The 15,532-nt window shown below is 39.0% G+C and overlaps 1 protein-coding gene across 2 annotated transcripts in view; it reads left to right on the top strand.

The window, feature by feature from the left end:
* The first annotated feature begins 231 nt into the window (after positions 1 to 231).
* LOC137058902 (atlastin-2-like) overlaps positions 232 to 15,532 on the top strand; it is a 38,136-nt gene continuing 22,835 nt past the window's right edge. For both annotated transcript variants that reach the window (XM_067432407.1, XM_067432406.1), the window contains exons 1-2: positions 232 to 365; positions 15,517 to 15,532. The exon at positions 15,517 to 15,532 is cut by the window's right edge and continues 256 nt beyond it. In XM_067432407.1, the coding sequence (XP_067288508.1) occupies positions 293 to 365; positions 15,517 to 15,532 (89 nt within the window). In that variant the 5' untranslated portion in view covers positions 232 to 292. The remainder of the gene's footprint in view (positions 366 to 15,516) is intronic.

Genomic DNA, 15,532 nt, shown 5'->3' with positions numbered 1-15,532 from the left:
AGAATGTCAAGTGAATGTCAATAGACGCTTGTTTAAATTTTTATCCCACAATTCCTGACTTTCTCTCGCAATCACGAGTTTGTATCTAATTATTCTGCGTTTGTTTCTCTTATCTTCCATAGTAATTCACAAACACTATTAATATATGATAAAATGTATGTTGACGTGGTTCATGTATGCGCACATGGATAAGTGAACGCGCAGCGCGCGGCCGTGATAATAAAGGAACGCGCAAGAGTGTAGCGGTGCTCGTGACGTCAGGCGCGTGCGATTATTTTGAACGGGGGTCAAGATGGCGGAGGATAGCAGCTTAAAGCACCGGAATCACACCGGACAGAACTGCACAAGTAGCCGATATAACGAAGGTAAACCCGGGGGGAGACAGCGCGGTTGTGTGCGCGCTTTAACGGCCAGTGCAGGTTTAACGGCAGCGGAGCGCGAGCGTCGCGTTCTGGCCGTTTGGCGACAGGCGCGTGCAGGCCAACGATCGCGCTGCGGTAAAATCAATAATAATAGAATTAATTCATACAGCATTACGATGATAAAAACACCAGCGAATCAAAAATCTCAGTCAGTTGCGCGGCGAGTCAAATCTGGCCGTTAATTAAAAAAAAAACGGTGAATGAAATCAAACGGAAAAATCACCTGAGGATGAGCGACCGACGGATCGATATGATTTAATGTCATTTTCGTGAGTGTTAAAGCTCTACATATAAGTGTTTATAATGTTAATATGGTCTGTTTCAGTGTTTTTTATTTATTTATTAGGCCACACGGAAATATAGTAAATATATCTGACGGAACAAAACTGGAGATTTCAGATAAATAAATCAGTAAAATTAATATAACGTTATATATAGAGTGAGTTAATTTACTGGCAGTCACAGGCGTTTGACAGGCTTGTGTTGTGTTTCTGGAGGGTTGTGTTAACGTTGTATGACCGTTTCTGGGGATTGCATGTTGAATTATGTCGTTTATGAATTAGAAATGACTATCATTGTGTGCATTTTAATTATCTTCCGATCCTCTATTCAGTTTTCATTTGATATGTAAACGAAACGTCACTAAACATTATTTGTAGCACTCCTACCATCCCATAATCACAATAGTGTGTTTTTCTTTTTATCTGAAACTGCTAAATTCGGTCCGTTTTATTGTGAAATTTAGACAATTAAAGGCGCAGTAAGCGATTTCTGAGCAGGTGAGACACTCGCGAGGGCTCTAAAAATAACTCTATAGAGCTGTGTTTTGATAAATGTATATGCGCTATATTACATATTAATTATATTTTACTTAACCTGTTCGTCATTATTGAATGTATTTTTGAATAAATCTGTCTTGAAAACAAGTTTTTATGACAGCCACTGTTTAAAAAAAACTAATTAGAGTAGAATAGTTGTTATTTAAAGATATTATTATAAAAACTGCCTTATGTGAAATTGAACTGTTTCTAAAGCAGTTGTGAATTTTAACCTTTAATATTGAAGTAATTTTAATTTTAATTTAATTTTTGTGTTACTGGAGGGTTGTGTAAACGTTGTATGAGCATTTCTGGGGATTATGTGTTGAATTATGTAGTTTATTATTTAATTATGTAAATTAGAAATTACCATACATTTTTAAAATGTTAATTATCTCGACGTTGTTTATTAAATCCCAGGAATCAATCTTTTATTTTGTTGTTTTCAGTTGACATGTAAACAAAACGCCAAAACTGCCTTATATGTGCAATCGAACTGTTTCTAAAGCCTTTAATATTAAACCTTTAATATTAAAGTAATGCACTGACAGTATTTCTTTATTTTTTTTCATGAGATAAATTGATGTACTTTACCTGATATATATTCAAATAAATCGATATTTAATTAATTGAAATTGTTTATAATGCAGCTGATTGGTTGTCAGGCACTGATGAGGTGTTTTATCAATGCTTTCACTCATTTCTTTGTGTGTGTGTGTGTGTGTGTGTGTGTGTGTGTGTGTGTGTGTGTGTGTGTGTGTGTGTGTGAGTGAGTTGATCTGGATAATCTCAGCTCTGGTATTGAGCTTTTATGGACTCTTTTCCGTGTATGGAAATGTTGTTTCACTCTACTGAGCGTTTTCAAACACTTACCCAGAATCCTCCAGCAGATCACTAGTGCCTTTGGCTCTTATGTTCATTCATGAAAGGTTTCCTTGTGTTACGCCAGGACTAATATCTGCTATATTTGAGCAATATTTCCCCTCACAGAGCTTCCGTATAACTGTGTTATGAGGGTTTTGTTTGTAAGATCTTCTTGTGCTGAAATTCTCCTAATTTTAAAGGCACAATATGTAATTTTTCGTCTCTTACTCAACACAAAGGCGTGTCTTGACTCTTGATTGGGCGGAGCTTTTATTCTGCAGCGAGCGCTTCCACTTCTTCCGCTCGTGTGTGTATGTGTGTGTGTAACGTAGCGCTGTTTTAAAGTGTGCGTTGATGTGAAGTTATAATGCTTCTCTGTGCGTCGGCTCGGCTCTACTATAAGACACTTGAGCCCCTTTCACACTGCACGTCGGACCCGCAATATTCCCGGAGCATTGCCGGGTCGCCTTCTGTGTGAAAGCAACCACGTCCCGGAATTGATTACCGAATTGAACCCGGGTCGGGGACCTAGTAACATTGCGGGATTCGACCCGGGACCGTTATGGGTTGTGTGTGAATGCGCACATATTACGGTATTTCGCTGGCAGTGTGAATGGACCAAATCTAGCGGCCCGGGAACAAATGCCGGGTCGCATTATCTGTGTATTTGCCGGAATCGCAGTGAGAAAGGGGCTTTGTTCACACTGCAGTGAGCAAGATCATATTAGGCGGTAAAACACGGCACTCTGTGCAGTAAATCAACAACACCAGATTTAAACAATAAGACTAACTGTGTTGAGCTGGAGAACAATCATTAGTTTCTGTTTATCATTGAGTGTGTTTACGCACGTTCTTAAGCCGATTACGCCTAATAAGCCGACAGTGATCATGGTCATGTTAACGTGGTAACCCGTTTTCTTTTATCGGACTAAGGTGTAAACGGCGTAAGCATAAACCGGTCGACACAGGGAGTTTTTTGCCGCTTACCCTGATTTCGCGCAGCTTGTAAAAGCATTAACCTGCTTTCTGTCGGCTTATTGAAGTGCGCATGTGTGATAGGAGACAAAAACGCAAACTTAGAGCAGATTCAGAGAAGCCTCCAGACAGAGCGAGCGTTTTACATGAAATAAGGACATCACAAACGCAGACTCGTTTAAGACCCTGTAAAGATGTGTTCTCATCTCAGTCAGCAGAAGTAGAAGAGGTTCAGTCAAACGCTGCATAACTGATGAGGGATAATATTAGGGCCCAATAAAATCCATTTTATTTTTTCCCAAATTCCGTTTTTTCCGTTTTAATTTTTGCAGATTCCTTTTTTTCTGTTAAAATATTTGGCAATTCAGTTTGTTTTACCCTTTACTGTTATTTTGGTGAAAAAAGAGTGTGCTTTTAATGTTAATATAATAGAACATAAAACAAAAAATAGGAATGACCTTAAATTTTTGAGGTAACAAACATCACATTTACTTTTTAGGACCAATATGATGCAACATAACACTGCACTTCAAGTACTTCAAATATTAATGGTTATTAGCTTTAAACTTTCTGGTAAAATACATTATAGTAGTTTATATAAGTTAAAATGAAAGTGCTCCATTAGCTTTTTCTTTCAAGTAAAAAAAAGAAAGAACAAAAAAATAATAATAATCAGAATCATCTTATACAGTACTATTTAGGGATGCACGATATTATCGGCACGACATCGGAATCGGCCGATAAACGCTTAAAATATAAAAATCGGCATCGGTCGATATGAAAACATTATGCCGATATGCCTTGCCGATATGATAACGTGTTGATGTGCGCCTGCAATAACTCACGTGTGCAAGGAGTGCTACAGCGATAAGACCATGTCAGCACTGCAGTCATTCTTCAAGTGAAAACAAGAAAATACATTGCATGTACAGTGATTTATATTGACTGTTTTTAAATGCTGCCTTGAATTTCTGAATGCACGTACAGAAGGACGTGACCGTCAGCAGCAGATTTGCCACGTTTTCACAACAAAACTAGCCCAATCGCGTCTCCCCACTCTCTAGCGCGCGGCAGCCTCCACAGCAGCAGAAGCTCCTCCAGGTCCTAGTGCCCTCCAGCTAGACCGCTATATATTTATACATGTAGTGGGGGCGCTGTTGTTACACTAATACAATGAAAAGTAGAATACACAAATAAATTGAAGTTACTTCTTGTTCTGAATAAACAAATCAGTAATGATGTCATAAATCACAAGCATGACACTTGTAAATTAAATACTTTTATATACAGTGTATTAATCTGTAATAAAATTTTACGAAATGGATGATGAAAAATAATCCAAGGAGCTCTACAATAATTGTAGAATTAAAAGACAGCATCAATGGATGTCATGCCACCCCCACTTCATGTGCACAAACGTTAAATCCAAAAATACAATATTTAGGTTACAGCTGCATCTGGGGTGAAAAATTACTGACTTTATTAGTTATTTTCAGAGCTTTTAATATACTCTTATCATAAAAAGAACTTTATTAACATTTATTTATCTTTAACAAGAATCCTTTTAGTAAGGATACCTCAGAAATCTGAAACCAGAATGAAAAAAAATAGTTTTTACTCAAAATGGTGTTGTTTCCAAACAAAGGAAAAAAATAAACATATATCGGCATCGGTATAGGCATCGGCCAAAATGAGCTGAAAAATATAGGCATATCGGATATCGGCAAAAATCCAATATCGTGCATCCCTAGTACTATTAAGTAAAAACTTAATATTAAACTAAATATAACCACCAAAATCATTTCTGACCCACTCGCATCTTTGCACTTATAGCCTATCATAATCAGATGAAATTAAAAAATAATATTAGGCTATAATATTTAAACATAAATTAAAAACATTGTTTAATGGCTATAACAAGTAGTAAGCTACAGATTTATGTCATGTCTGAGCTGGATTTGAACGAACATCATTTTACCGCTGGGTCGAGTGCGCGCCTGCGGATTATTGAGCTGAGTCACACCGGCTCCGCTCCGCTCATTAGTCATTACAGGCTCGTTCTCGACAGAACACCCACGTATTCAAAAATGGTCAGGTTTAAATGGGGCTCGGGCTCATAATAAAACAGTAAATGTGTCTGGCAGGGCCGGTCTCTCGGGTGCATTGGCTTGGGTAGGGTCAGTCTTGATTTTTTTTAACTGATCTAAGCTCTAGTTCGAAAAAAAACGAAAACGAAACGAAAATATTCGTTTTTTGTCCCCCCCGGACGATATCATCGTCCATCGCGATGTTTTACTGTACACATCGTCAGCTGCCGATTTAAGTGACATCGCCCAACCCTAAATGGTGTGCATGTAAACACACTCAATGATCCAAACAGTTGCTCTCCTGTCTAATAAAACCCATCAGATATTAAAGCGGTTTTGGGTTTGCATGGTTACTACACAATAACACGGGAGGGTAACGCGGGGATAATGTCGTTAGCCCAGTTTTCATTACAGATTTGCGCAAAGCTTTTGTGATATTTTCTAAATGTCGCTTAAAAAACAATTGCGAAATGACTGCGGTTTTTTTTTCTCTCGTGATAAGCCATTCCCAAAATTATGCCCCGTAGGTTGGTTTATGTAAGCAATATCCCAGTCACTATACTATCCATTATTAATTATGGACGGAGACATAGGCGTGTTATTCAAGCATTAATTAAAATTACGAGCAAAATGTTTGAATTTGCATGGTGGTAAAATTTTTTTAACGTTTTCGTTATTTTAGCTTAATTTCGTTTGTTAGAAATATGAACTGAATTTAATGCGTTTGAAATTAAAAACTTTGCATTTAATAAACAAATTACATTTTTTAAATGAAGACGGCGTTTGTTGTGGAGTGCATGCAAAATAATCCGTTCCCTGAATCCACGGCCTTTGTTGTTATTGTGAGTGTACACAAATAAAAGTAGACAGTTTATAGTTTATAATTATGTCGTCTTATCTGTATGGCTAAAAATGACGGAGTATTGTCAGTTGTTTCCGCTGTCATAAAGGAAGAAATCCTTCAAAACACGCCGACACCTTCATCAGCCATGGATTAAAGAAAACATAGCCTGTTTAGTTTCGTAGTTAGGCTATGTTTAAAAATTAGCCTATATTATAATTTTTTTATTTCATATGTTGATTGTGAAAAGTGAGCAAACGCAACTTCTTTGCACATGTGGTAATAGAATCGCCATTGGCTTTTTGTTTAGTCGCGAGACTGATATACTTTTTTTAGCCTATATTATACTTTTATAAAAACATGCAAGTGTGGCAAAGGTGCAATAAATTCTCTAATGTGGATAAAGGCATATTTTGTAGTCTACAAATTACTATACAACATAGCCCTCGTCCTTATTAGGAGAAAATGTCGTTTGCACAAGAATTTCGTTTTTATGACATATCTCATTATTACGAGAAAATGTGAAGAAAACATCTCGTTATTGTGACATAATTGAGTGGAAAAATGAATATCTAGGCTCCGTGGCAGCAATGCGTCACCATAGCAGATGACGTGTAAATGTGAGAGAACCGTTTCCATTGCATTTCAGGGTTTATCCTGGGTCAGAAATGGTCGTTCGGTGATTGCTGACCAGACATGGTCATCCACACACACGCATACATGCGCACACATCACATACACAGACACAGACACACACACACACACACACACACAATAAAAGCACCAATTGGCGTGATCTGTGAGCCCAATACTGACAAAAAAAAATTAGCATTTATTTTACATTTATTCTTTTTTTTTTTTTTGCTCATCTAATTTTGATATCTCATTATGAATGATGTCTTGATATTTGTTTCTTTTGGTCCTCGTTTTTACACAGTTTGCATGATTTACTGATTAATTAATGTTGACGACATTAAAAAGAGTCAAGACATTAAAAACTTGAATAACAAATAGTCTAATTCTCTACCATATACAATTGAATTAAATGATTGGATATCAACAACTTGCGTTGTTCTGGTTTCACCTTATTACAGTCTAAACTATTTTTTAAATTTTATTTACTACACATTATCAATATAAATACATGAAAATACTGTGGATTATTAAGACTCATTTTTACTAACCCCTCTTGTTTAAGCACACTTGCGTTCTCATGTCAGAGGTGTTGTGAGTAAATTATTACACACCGAAACGTGAGTTATTACACACGATGAATCGGTTCAAATGAGTCATTAGTTCGCGAATCAGACAAAAGTGGATGCGTTGTGTGTGAACCCAGACTGTTAAAACAACACAAAAGATTTGTCATCACAGAAAACACTTCATAGGGATATTTCTCAGTTTATTTGAAAGTATGGTTTATGTCAGCTGCATGTGCAAAACGTCTGTCAAAAGAGGTGCGATTTTTGAGCACAATTCACATTCAGCAGTAATTCAGGGAATATATTGTGCGAACGCGCCCGTGGAGCATGGAGTCAGTCTTCAGACCTTTTGCCATTGGGTCAGTTCAGTTGATTTTGATTGATATGTGCGAGTGAGAGAGCTCAGTCGTGATCGTTTTGAAGACTTCGGGCTCTCTGCTCGTTCTCTGACACTTCGTTAACGACGTGCGGCCTGTCATGCGCATTAGTAATCTACATCAATTTATAAATCACAATTACTCATCAAATAAGGCTTTGGCGGGACAAAAATTTGTTTTAGTAAATTTTTTGAGCTTTAAATAATGGATTTCAATTTTAGACTAAAGGATGTTTATTTATTTTTTTGGAAGCCTTTGTCCAACTCAAACATTCACTGTAGTGACAGATTTTATAAATGTTATCATAGTTATGTATTATTGTGATATTTACAAATGATGGAAGTCTCAGTGAACGGTTATTGTTGTTTTACCAGTGAATGGCGCCAAAACATTTTCAATGTAGGAAAAACCCTGCATTTTCACACTAGGGGCCCTATTGTAACGATCTGAAACGCAAGTGTCAAAGCGCGAAGCTCAAGTAACTTTGTGGGAGGGTCTCGGCGCTGTTGCTATTTTCCCGGCGGGATAAATGGCTCTTGCGTCCGGCGCAAATCTAAAATGGGTTGGTCTGAAGTAGCTTCATTATTCATAGGTGTGGTTTGGGCGTAACGTGAATAAACCAATCAGAGCGTCATCCAACATTCCCTTTAAAAGCAGCTGCGCAAGTTCCATTATGGGTCGCTATTATTATGGCGTATTTACCAGGCGCACGCCAGGAGCGGTTCACAGCCGAGGAGACGGATGTTCTTGTAAGAGCAGTGAAAGACAGAGGAGTTGTGTTGGATGGGGATGGGAGAAACACACCCAAAATAGCGTCGGTTAAACAGCTTTTTCAGTTTTTCAGTCTTTTTTTTTTTCTGGTTCTTGACGGACAAACCAATTTGTCAGATGTCCTTATATACAGATATGTCTTGCCACTATTGGGCAAACAGGTCTGATCCTTAATTACTACAATTAGCCTGAATAATTTGTAAGCTAGATTTATGCTATTTTTTCACATCTTCGTGGCACACCACAATGATTTCCGTCATCTCTCGTGTTAATATTTTTTTAGTGTAACAATTTATGATTTGCAAAAATAACTGTTGCATCTGTGTAGATTACATGAGCAAAGTGTTTGCGCGTTGTGCACGCTATACATTATGGTCAAGCATGCGCCCTTAAAATATCATAATGAACAACGCGCAATGCGCCACTGACTTTAGACTGGGTTTTTTCTGGTCAGTGGCGCAATTGTTTAATGGGACAGCAAAATAGCTCCAGGGATTGTTTGCGCCGGAACACGCCTCCTTTTTTGCGCTGAACCGCCCAGGGAGCGCAAGTTCATTCACTAGTTTAGCGACGTGCTTCTGTGGAGGGAAAAGCGCGCTTTGCGCGGGTGCAAAATAGGAATGACACATGCGGCGGTGTACAAAGTCAATTACGCTGAGTGCAAGATAGGGCCCTAGGTTTTAAAATTGCAAACAGCTGTAATTCACAATTTTTTTGGTGGAAAAATAATTCTAAACACTAGTGTTTGGTTAGTTAATTGCAACATGTTATTCCAATTTAACACATTTCACAATAAATTTGCCTATTTTATGAACGTTATAATGTTTTTGTAAGTGATTTACCGTCGTCCTGACCTCACGTGGCATCACTACATTAACATCTGCTCAAACAGCTTTGACTGTAACACGATGCTAACAATGATCTTAATGTGCTCATGTGGCTTTGGCTAATAGAAGCACATATTGTGTGTAGGATTATAAAGAGTTTAGGATTACATGTTGAGTGTTTGTTCAGGGCAGTGGTGGGTTGTTTCTTTCCATGTCCTACATGAGATGCTTTAAATAACTCAATGCCTCTGCGTCCGTGCAGGAAAACACTTTATTAATGCGCTAATAATCTAGATAAGCAGAGCCAAATGACTTTTGGGATGTGCAACTAGGAAACGCACACTAATGAATTAGTCTTTTCTGTTGATATATCTCATCCATCATTAACATTAGATTCAGCGGGTTCTGTTAAACTGGTTTTACGCCTCTAGATTCAGCCCTAGATGGATACATGACTAACGCTTGTGTTTGTGGGTAACTTTAGACAGGCTGATTTGGGTCACTGCGTTTACCACATTCATGCCTTTTTTTTAGGACAAACGTAGTGATCCAATGACGGAGGAGGATCTCTGGGGCGTGACGACATGTGCTACATTACAGGGCTCCAACCTGAGACCAAATGGTGGCATTTTGTGACCTTTTTTTTGCTGGTTTGGCCAGAAGAAGTCGTCTTATTTATATAGCGCCTTTCCGTAGCTCAAGGTCGCTTTACATTTCATATATACACATCACATAATACATATAATTGCATTATCCGAAATGCTTGTTAAATAGATATGTTTTTAACTGGGACTTAAATGCACACACAGATGAGATGTTTCGTAGTGTAAGAAGCAGCGAATTCCTTAATTGAGGAGCATTTATACTAAATGACCTTCCACCAACAGTAGACAGACAGAAACGAGGGATGGACAACAAACCAAGTTCAGCTGATCTAAGGAACCAGACAGGGCGGTAAGGGGAGAGTAGGTCAGACAGATATTGGGGAGCTAGACCATTTAATGCTTTGAACGTTAGAAGCAATACCTTAAAGTGTATACGTGATGCTACAGGTAGCCAGTGAAGGTCATGAAGCAGAGGAGTACTGTGAGCAGAGTGCCTAGTGCGAGGTGAGAACTCTTGCTGCTGAGTTTTGAACATACTGTAATCTTGCAATAAGTTTTTTTGGAAGACCAAGAAATAAGGCATTGCAATAGTCCAGACGTGAAGTGATTAATGTGTGAACCAAACAGTTAACTGGAGCCATTGACTTCTATAGTAGGAAAAAAAAATACTACAGAAGTCAATGGCTCCAGTTAACTGTTTGGTTACTCACATACTTCAAAATATCTCCCCTTGTGTTCAGCTGAAGAAAGAAACTCATACAGGTTTGAAACAACTTGAGGGTGAGTAAAGGATGACCGACTTTTCATTTTAAAGTGAACTATCCCTTTAAGGTTTCAGTATCAGCTATGGTGAGAGAAGATCTGAGACGAGCAATATTACGAAGATGGAAAAAATAGTTTTTAACAAGAGAACAAATGTGAGGGCCAAAAGATAGATTTGAATCGAATAAAACACCAAGGTTACGAATCAATGACGAAGGCTTAAAGGTCCACTGAAATAAAAATTTAAGTTTTTTAGCTTTTAGTATGACCTTGTTAGCCTTAAAGTTATGAATAAGCTGGTATGTTCCAAAACTATGACAACATTTGCATTTAGGAGATAAAAGCATTCAAAATTTACAGTCTCCCACTTCCGTTAAAACGAATCTCAGGTTTAGGTGACATCATCGCAGACTTCACTTTCTCGTCAAATCATCTGTCCAATCAAAATGCTCTCTAGAATCTAAAATAAAATCGGAAATCGGTCAGTTGTTAACACACATTTACTAATTTCTACATGGTGAAAGGCACATAGCACACTATATATGTGATAAGAAACCATTCAGTGTAAATATGCTTTCATTTGAGGCGAATAAAGTCTGTTTTCACGTTAGTTTAACGCACCACACCCCAACGGCTCTGGTCTAAATTTAGACTACAGACACAGTGGATCATATGCGCTAGTCCGCGCAGACAATAAACATATAGACCCATTTGAATTCTGCACAGAATGCTGCATTTCAAAGCGATATGGAGGAGATTATGATGGTAAACAGTGTTAGAGGAAACGGGCTTTACCAAACAGAGAAAGGTCCGCTCTTGCGCTCTAGTCAAACTGTATATTAAAGAAACGCTATTGGCTGTTTAAAAAAAGGGGAGGAGCTGCTAACAGCTGAAGCCGTTTAAGGGGAAATTACGTCAACACAGGGGTGACCCCTAATAGTCGAAGATTCGATGCATCGATATGCAGGACCGGATTCGACCACTGATCTCATGGTTGAATCTTCGCAGGTTTTATGAAACGAGGATCATACCATTTTGGCAATAAGGGGGTGCTCAATATTAGTGTCATAAAGACGTGTCGCGGCGTTGAGCGATCACCCCTTTAAGGGCACTGAGCTTCGCACCGGATGCGCCGCGCCATTAAAATTCGAACACATACACCGACAGCGGCATTCGACGCCTGTCCGCGGCGTATATTTCCCTCAAATCGTGAATGTACGTGCTGATTTCACCCTGTGCTACAAGATACACTCATCGTGCAGCTCTTCTGTCAGAAGTCGATTCAAAATGGAGCTCGTGCGTATATAATGTTCACGTCTGCCTGAAGTGGGATCCTGAGACACGGCGCTGAGCTTCAGTCCGGTGTGAGCCCCCTTTAGGCACAATCGGCGTAAGAACGTGCATATAAACGCACTCAGTGTTCTTTTCCTCTCTAGGCAGGTATTTTTTTTAGGTTTATTTATCAAAATGTTCTTTTATATATGTGTGTGATGTTCTGTTTCGATCGCGGCTTTTAAATGTTATGAGAGAACGGTTAATTTACGAATGTGTAGTGTATAGTTTTGGCTGTGTGCCGTGTGTAAAGTAAAATAAAAATAGTCTTAGCCTCCTGCTGACTAGTGTCCTGCCTTTCCCAACCCGTTTATGCCGGGGTTTTTTTCCACTTTATGGTTTACACGCACACATAGATGAGTCGACTTTTGGTCGACCATAAAGAGATTCGAAAATTCTGATTTGAATGTGTAAATCCTTAGGCGGGGACACCCCTACATTGAATAATGCGGCGCGTTTCAAGGCACTTCAGCGGACCTTTAATGTGAGTTCCACGAACATCAAAAGATTGGTTCATCGTTTTGACTGTGGCAGTAGAACCAGTCAATAATATCTGTTTTTTTATCATTCAATTTAAGGAAATTCCGGGACATCCAATACTTAATGTCCCTGATACATGCTGTGAGTGAGTCAGGCAGAGATGGAGCATTGGAGCTGGTGGTGAGGTAGATTTGAATATCATCTGCATAGCAAAAAACTACATTTTGTTAGAGGTGGCACTGGTGCCCAATTGATAAGAGCTGCCATTTCTGTTACATAGAGAAACATCAAATGGCAAACGAAACGACCGCACTACTAGCGCTGCACAATTAATCCAATGCACGGCTCCTTGAGTTCTCTCCAGCACTGGAGAGTTGAAACTTCTTGCCTGATATTAAGCCTTCTTTTGTTCCATAAACATTTACCACATTTATATTTTATCTGCCATCTTTCTGTCGTCGCTCGTCTAATGTCCATCCTGTGTGTTGTGTCTTTTAAGTAATGATCCATTCGTAGACAGACACGCCCCTTACAGCTGATTGGTTAACAAGTTTGTTTTGATACTCTGTCCGAGACACTTTATAAAGCATTTTTGAAATAACACTTACCCAACCTTTAATACAAGTCATCGCTTATTACGCCAGGAGGTGGCGACGAGACTGTTTAAAAAGTATTTGTCATTGAATCATTCATTCAAGAGATTCGTTCACAAACGCTGATTTATCCAGTAATAAAACGAGTCTGAGACCTGACTCCATTCAAATAATTTTTTTACATAATTTTGTTCATGTTAATGAATTGGCCATGAACACTGTCAGAACCTATAGTAAATTGTTATTTTGTTTAGTTGTCTAATGTTTTTTCATAATTGTGGGAGAATCCACGGAAAAAATCGTGGTTCTCAATTTATCCAGAATTGTGCATGTCTATGTATATATAATAACAAAAGGATATTTGACACAGGACTCAGACTAAATGAAAAAATAGCTGATGAATTTAACACTTATCTGAATGCTTCTCACTATTTACTCTTCTGTGGTGAATTCAAGCACTCTTTTTTTCTTCTTCTTTTTTTTAGAAACAGCTCGTGCTGCACCGTCTAAAATGCTGGTCTTTTCGTTTTAAATTGTTAAAAGACATTTCAAGTTTCTTAAGATATATTTCATGTCTGCGAGGCGTACGCTGAGTTTCGTTAAATTAGGATGAGATGCGCTCCAGTTCACGAGCAATGCGAGTGGCCGCGAGGGCGCCGTCATGATTAGGGCATGCAGTAAAATATGCAGCCGAGAACGATTCACACAGACTCAGCGTTTGACTCGCGCGGCGGAGCCTCTCCCGGCAGAGAGTTCAAGCATCTGTGGACTCGTCCCTTCAGCTCTGGCCATCTTATTTCAGTCCGCGATTAGCTTTTTTGTTTTCTTCATTCAGTTAAAGTAACGTCTGCTTTTCTCTAGTCTTTTACAAGTTTCTCACTTCAAACTTTCTTTCTTCTGATCCATTATGTACAGCGCGCGCGGCTCCCGCTCTGCTTCTGCCCTAATGCGACTTATAGTCCAGTGCGACGCATGTTATTTTCCTCTTAATGACGCATATTTTGACTGATGCGACTCATACTCCGGAGCGACTTATAGCCTGAAGAATGCGGTAATTACTGCATTGCAATACTTGCATTTTGCTTAGAAAGCGGGTCATGACTTCTTCTTGTGGATATTACAAATGTCTGGGAGCGCTCTGGCGGTCTCTAGGGGTGCAAAAATATATTACAACTAAATTCAAAGCACGTCATTGACGCCACTTAACCGAGCAAAATGTTTCACTCGGTTACGCAATTTTTAACGGTTAATCGGTCAATCGGTTAACCATGGACACCTCTAGTCCAAATGCTCATTTAGTGGAGTATTCACATAAACAAAGTTGATTCTGTCTTCAGTGAAGGTGAACAGTGTGAGAATATCAGATGTGTATCAGTGTATTGGATCCGTGCATTCGGCCTTAAAGTGACAGCGCTTTATAAAGAGCTTTGTAACTTTTCTACAAGTATTTAAATGAGTTTAAGTTAGTCGTCTGCTAGTGTCAGATGGAGCGTCACTGACTGGCTTAAACCATGATGGCATAATGTGCATTTATACAACTATAATACAATAATGCACTGATATAAAAAAGGAAATTTACTTTTGATTCTTAAGTACTTTTGAAAACAAATACTTCTGCACTTTTACTCAAGTAAAAATCTGTTTTTACAACTTTCACTTGTAAAGGAGTAATATTTGACCAGTAGTACTTTTACTCAAGTAATGAAGTTGTGTACTTTTTCCACCTCTGACAAAAAGTGCTGTTTGGTGTTCCTCATATGCAACTGAAATAGCTGCTCTTATTAGTTGGGAAATGTGGTGGATGCACCAGTGAGACCTCTAAGAAAAATTTTCTTCCAATGGGCTGCAACTTTTTGCATGTTAATGAGAGCAACCTGGTTTAGAAAGAGGTTAAAGGTTAATTTTTCAAGGAAAGTAGCAAAACCCTGCCCAAAAAGTCGCTAAATGTCGCTAGATGACGTCATGCGTCAATTAGCATATTCGTGACGCCATCACGCTGTCCTTGCGTTCAGCCTGCCTAATGTGTTTTCTCGGTTTTCTCTCCTAATCCGTGCTCATTTACTGTATTTTAAAATAATATAATACAGCCGACTGTCCAATAAATGTTTTCATTTCCTATACCTTTTTGTTATACAAAAAGAATTAGATGAGTCTGTGGGCGGGGCTACTGAATTAGATGAGTCTGTGGGCGGGGCTACTGAATTAGATGAGTCTGTGGGCGGGGCTACTGAATTAGATGAGTCTGTGGGCGGGGCTACTGAATTAGATGAGTCTGTGGGCGGGGCTACTGAATTAGATGAGTCTGTGGGGGGGGCTACTGAATTAGATGAGTCTGTGGGCGGGGCTACTGAATTAGATGAGTCTGTGGGCGGGGCTACTGAATTAGATGAGTCTGTGGGCGGGGCTACTGAATTAGATGAGTCTGTGGGCGGGGCTACTGAATTAGATGAGTCTGTGGGCGGGGCTACTGAATTAGATGAGTCTGTGGGCGGGGCTACTGAATTAGATGAGTCTGGAAATCTGCTCCCATGTTCATGTGTGATTTGTTTTGTGTGCACAGGTGTGTCTGGGGTGGA

Source organism: Pseudorasbora parva, chromosome 22, assembly GCF_024679245.1.
Source record: "Pseudorasbora parva isolate DD20220531a chromosome 22, ASM2467924v1, whole genome shotgun sequence".
NCBI classification, from domain to species: domain Eukaryota; kingdom Metazoa; phylum Chordata; class Actinopteri; order Cypriniformes; family Gobionidae; genus Pseudorasbora; species Pseudorasbora parva.
The sequence above is the reverse complement of the archived record's forward strand: the minus strand, read 5'-3'. Positions and strand labels throughout refer to the sequence as shown.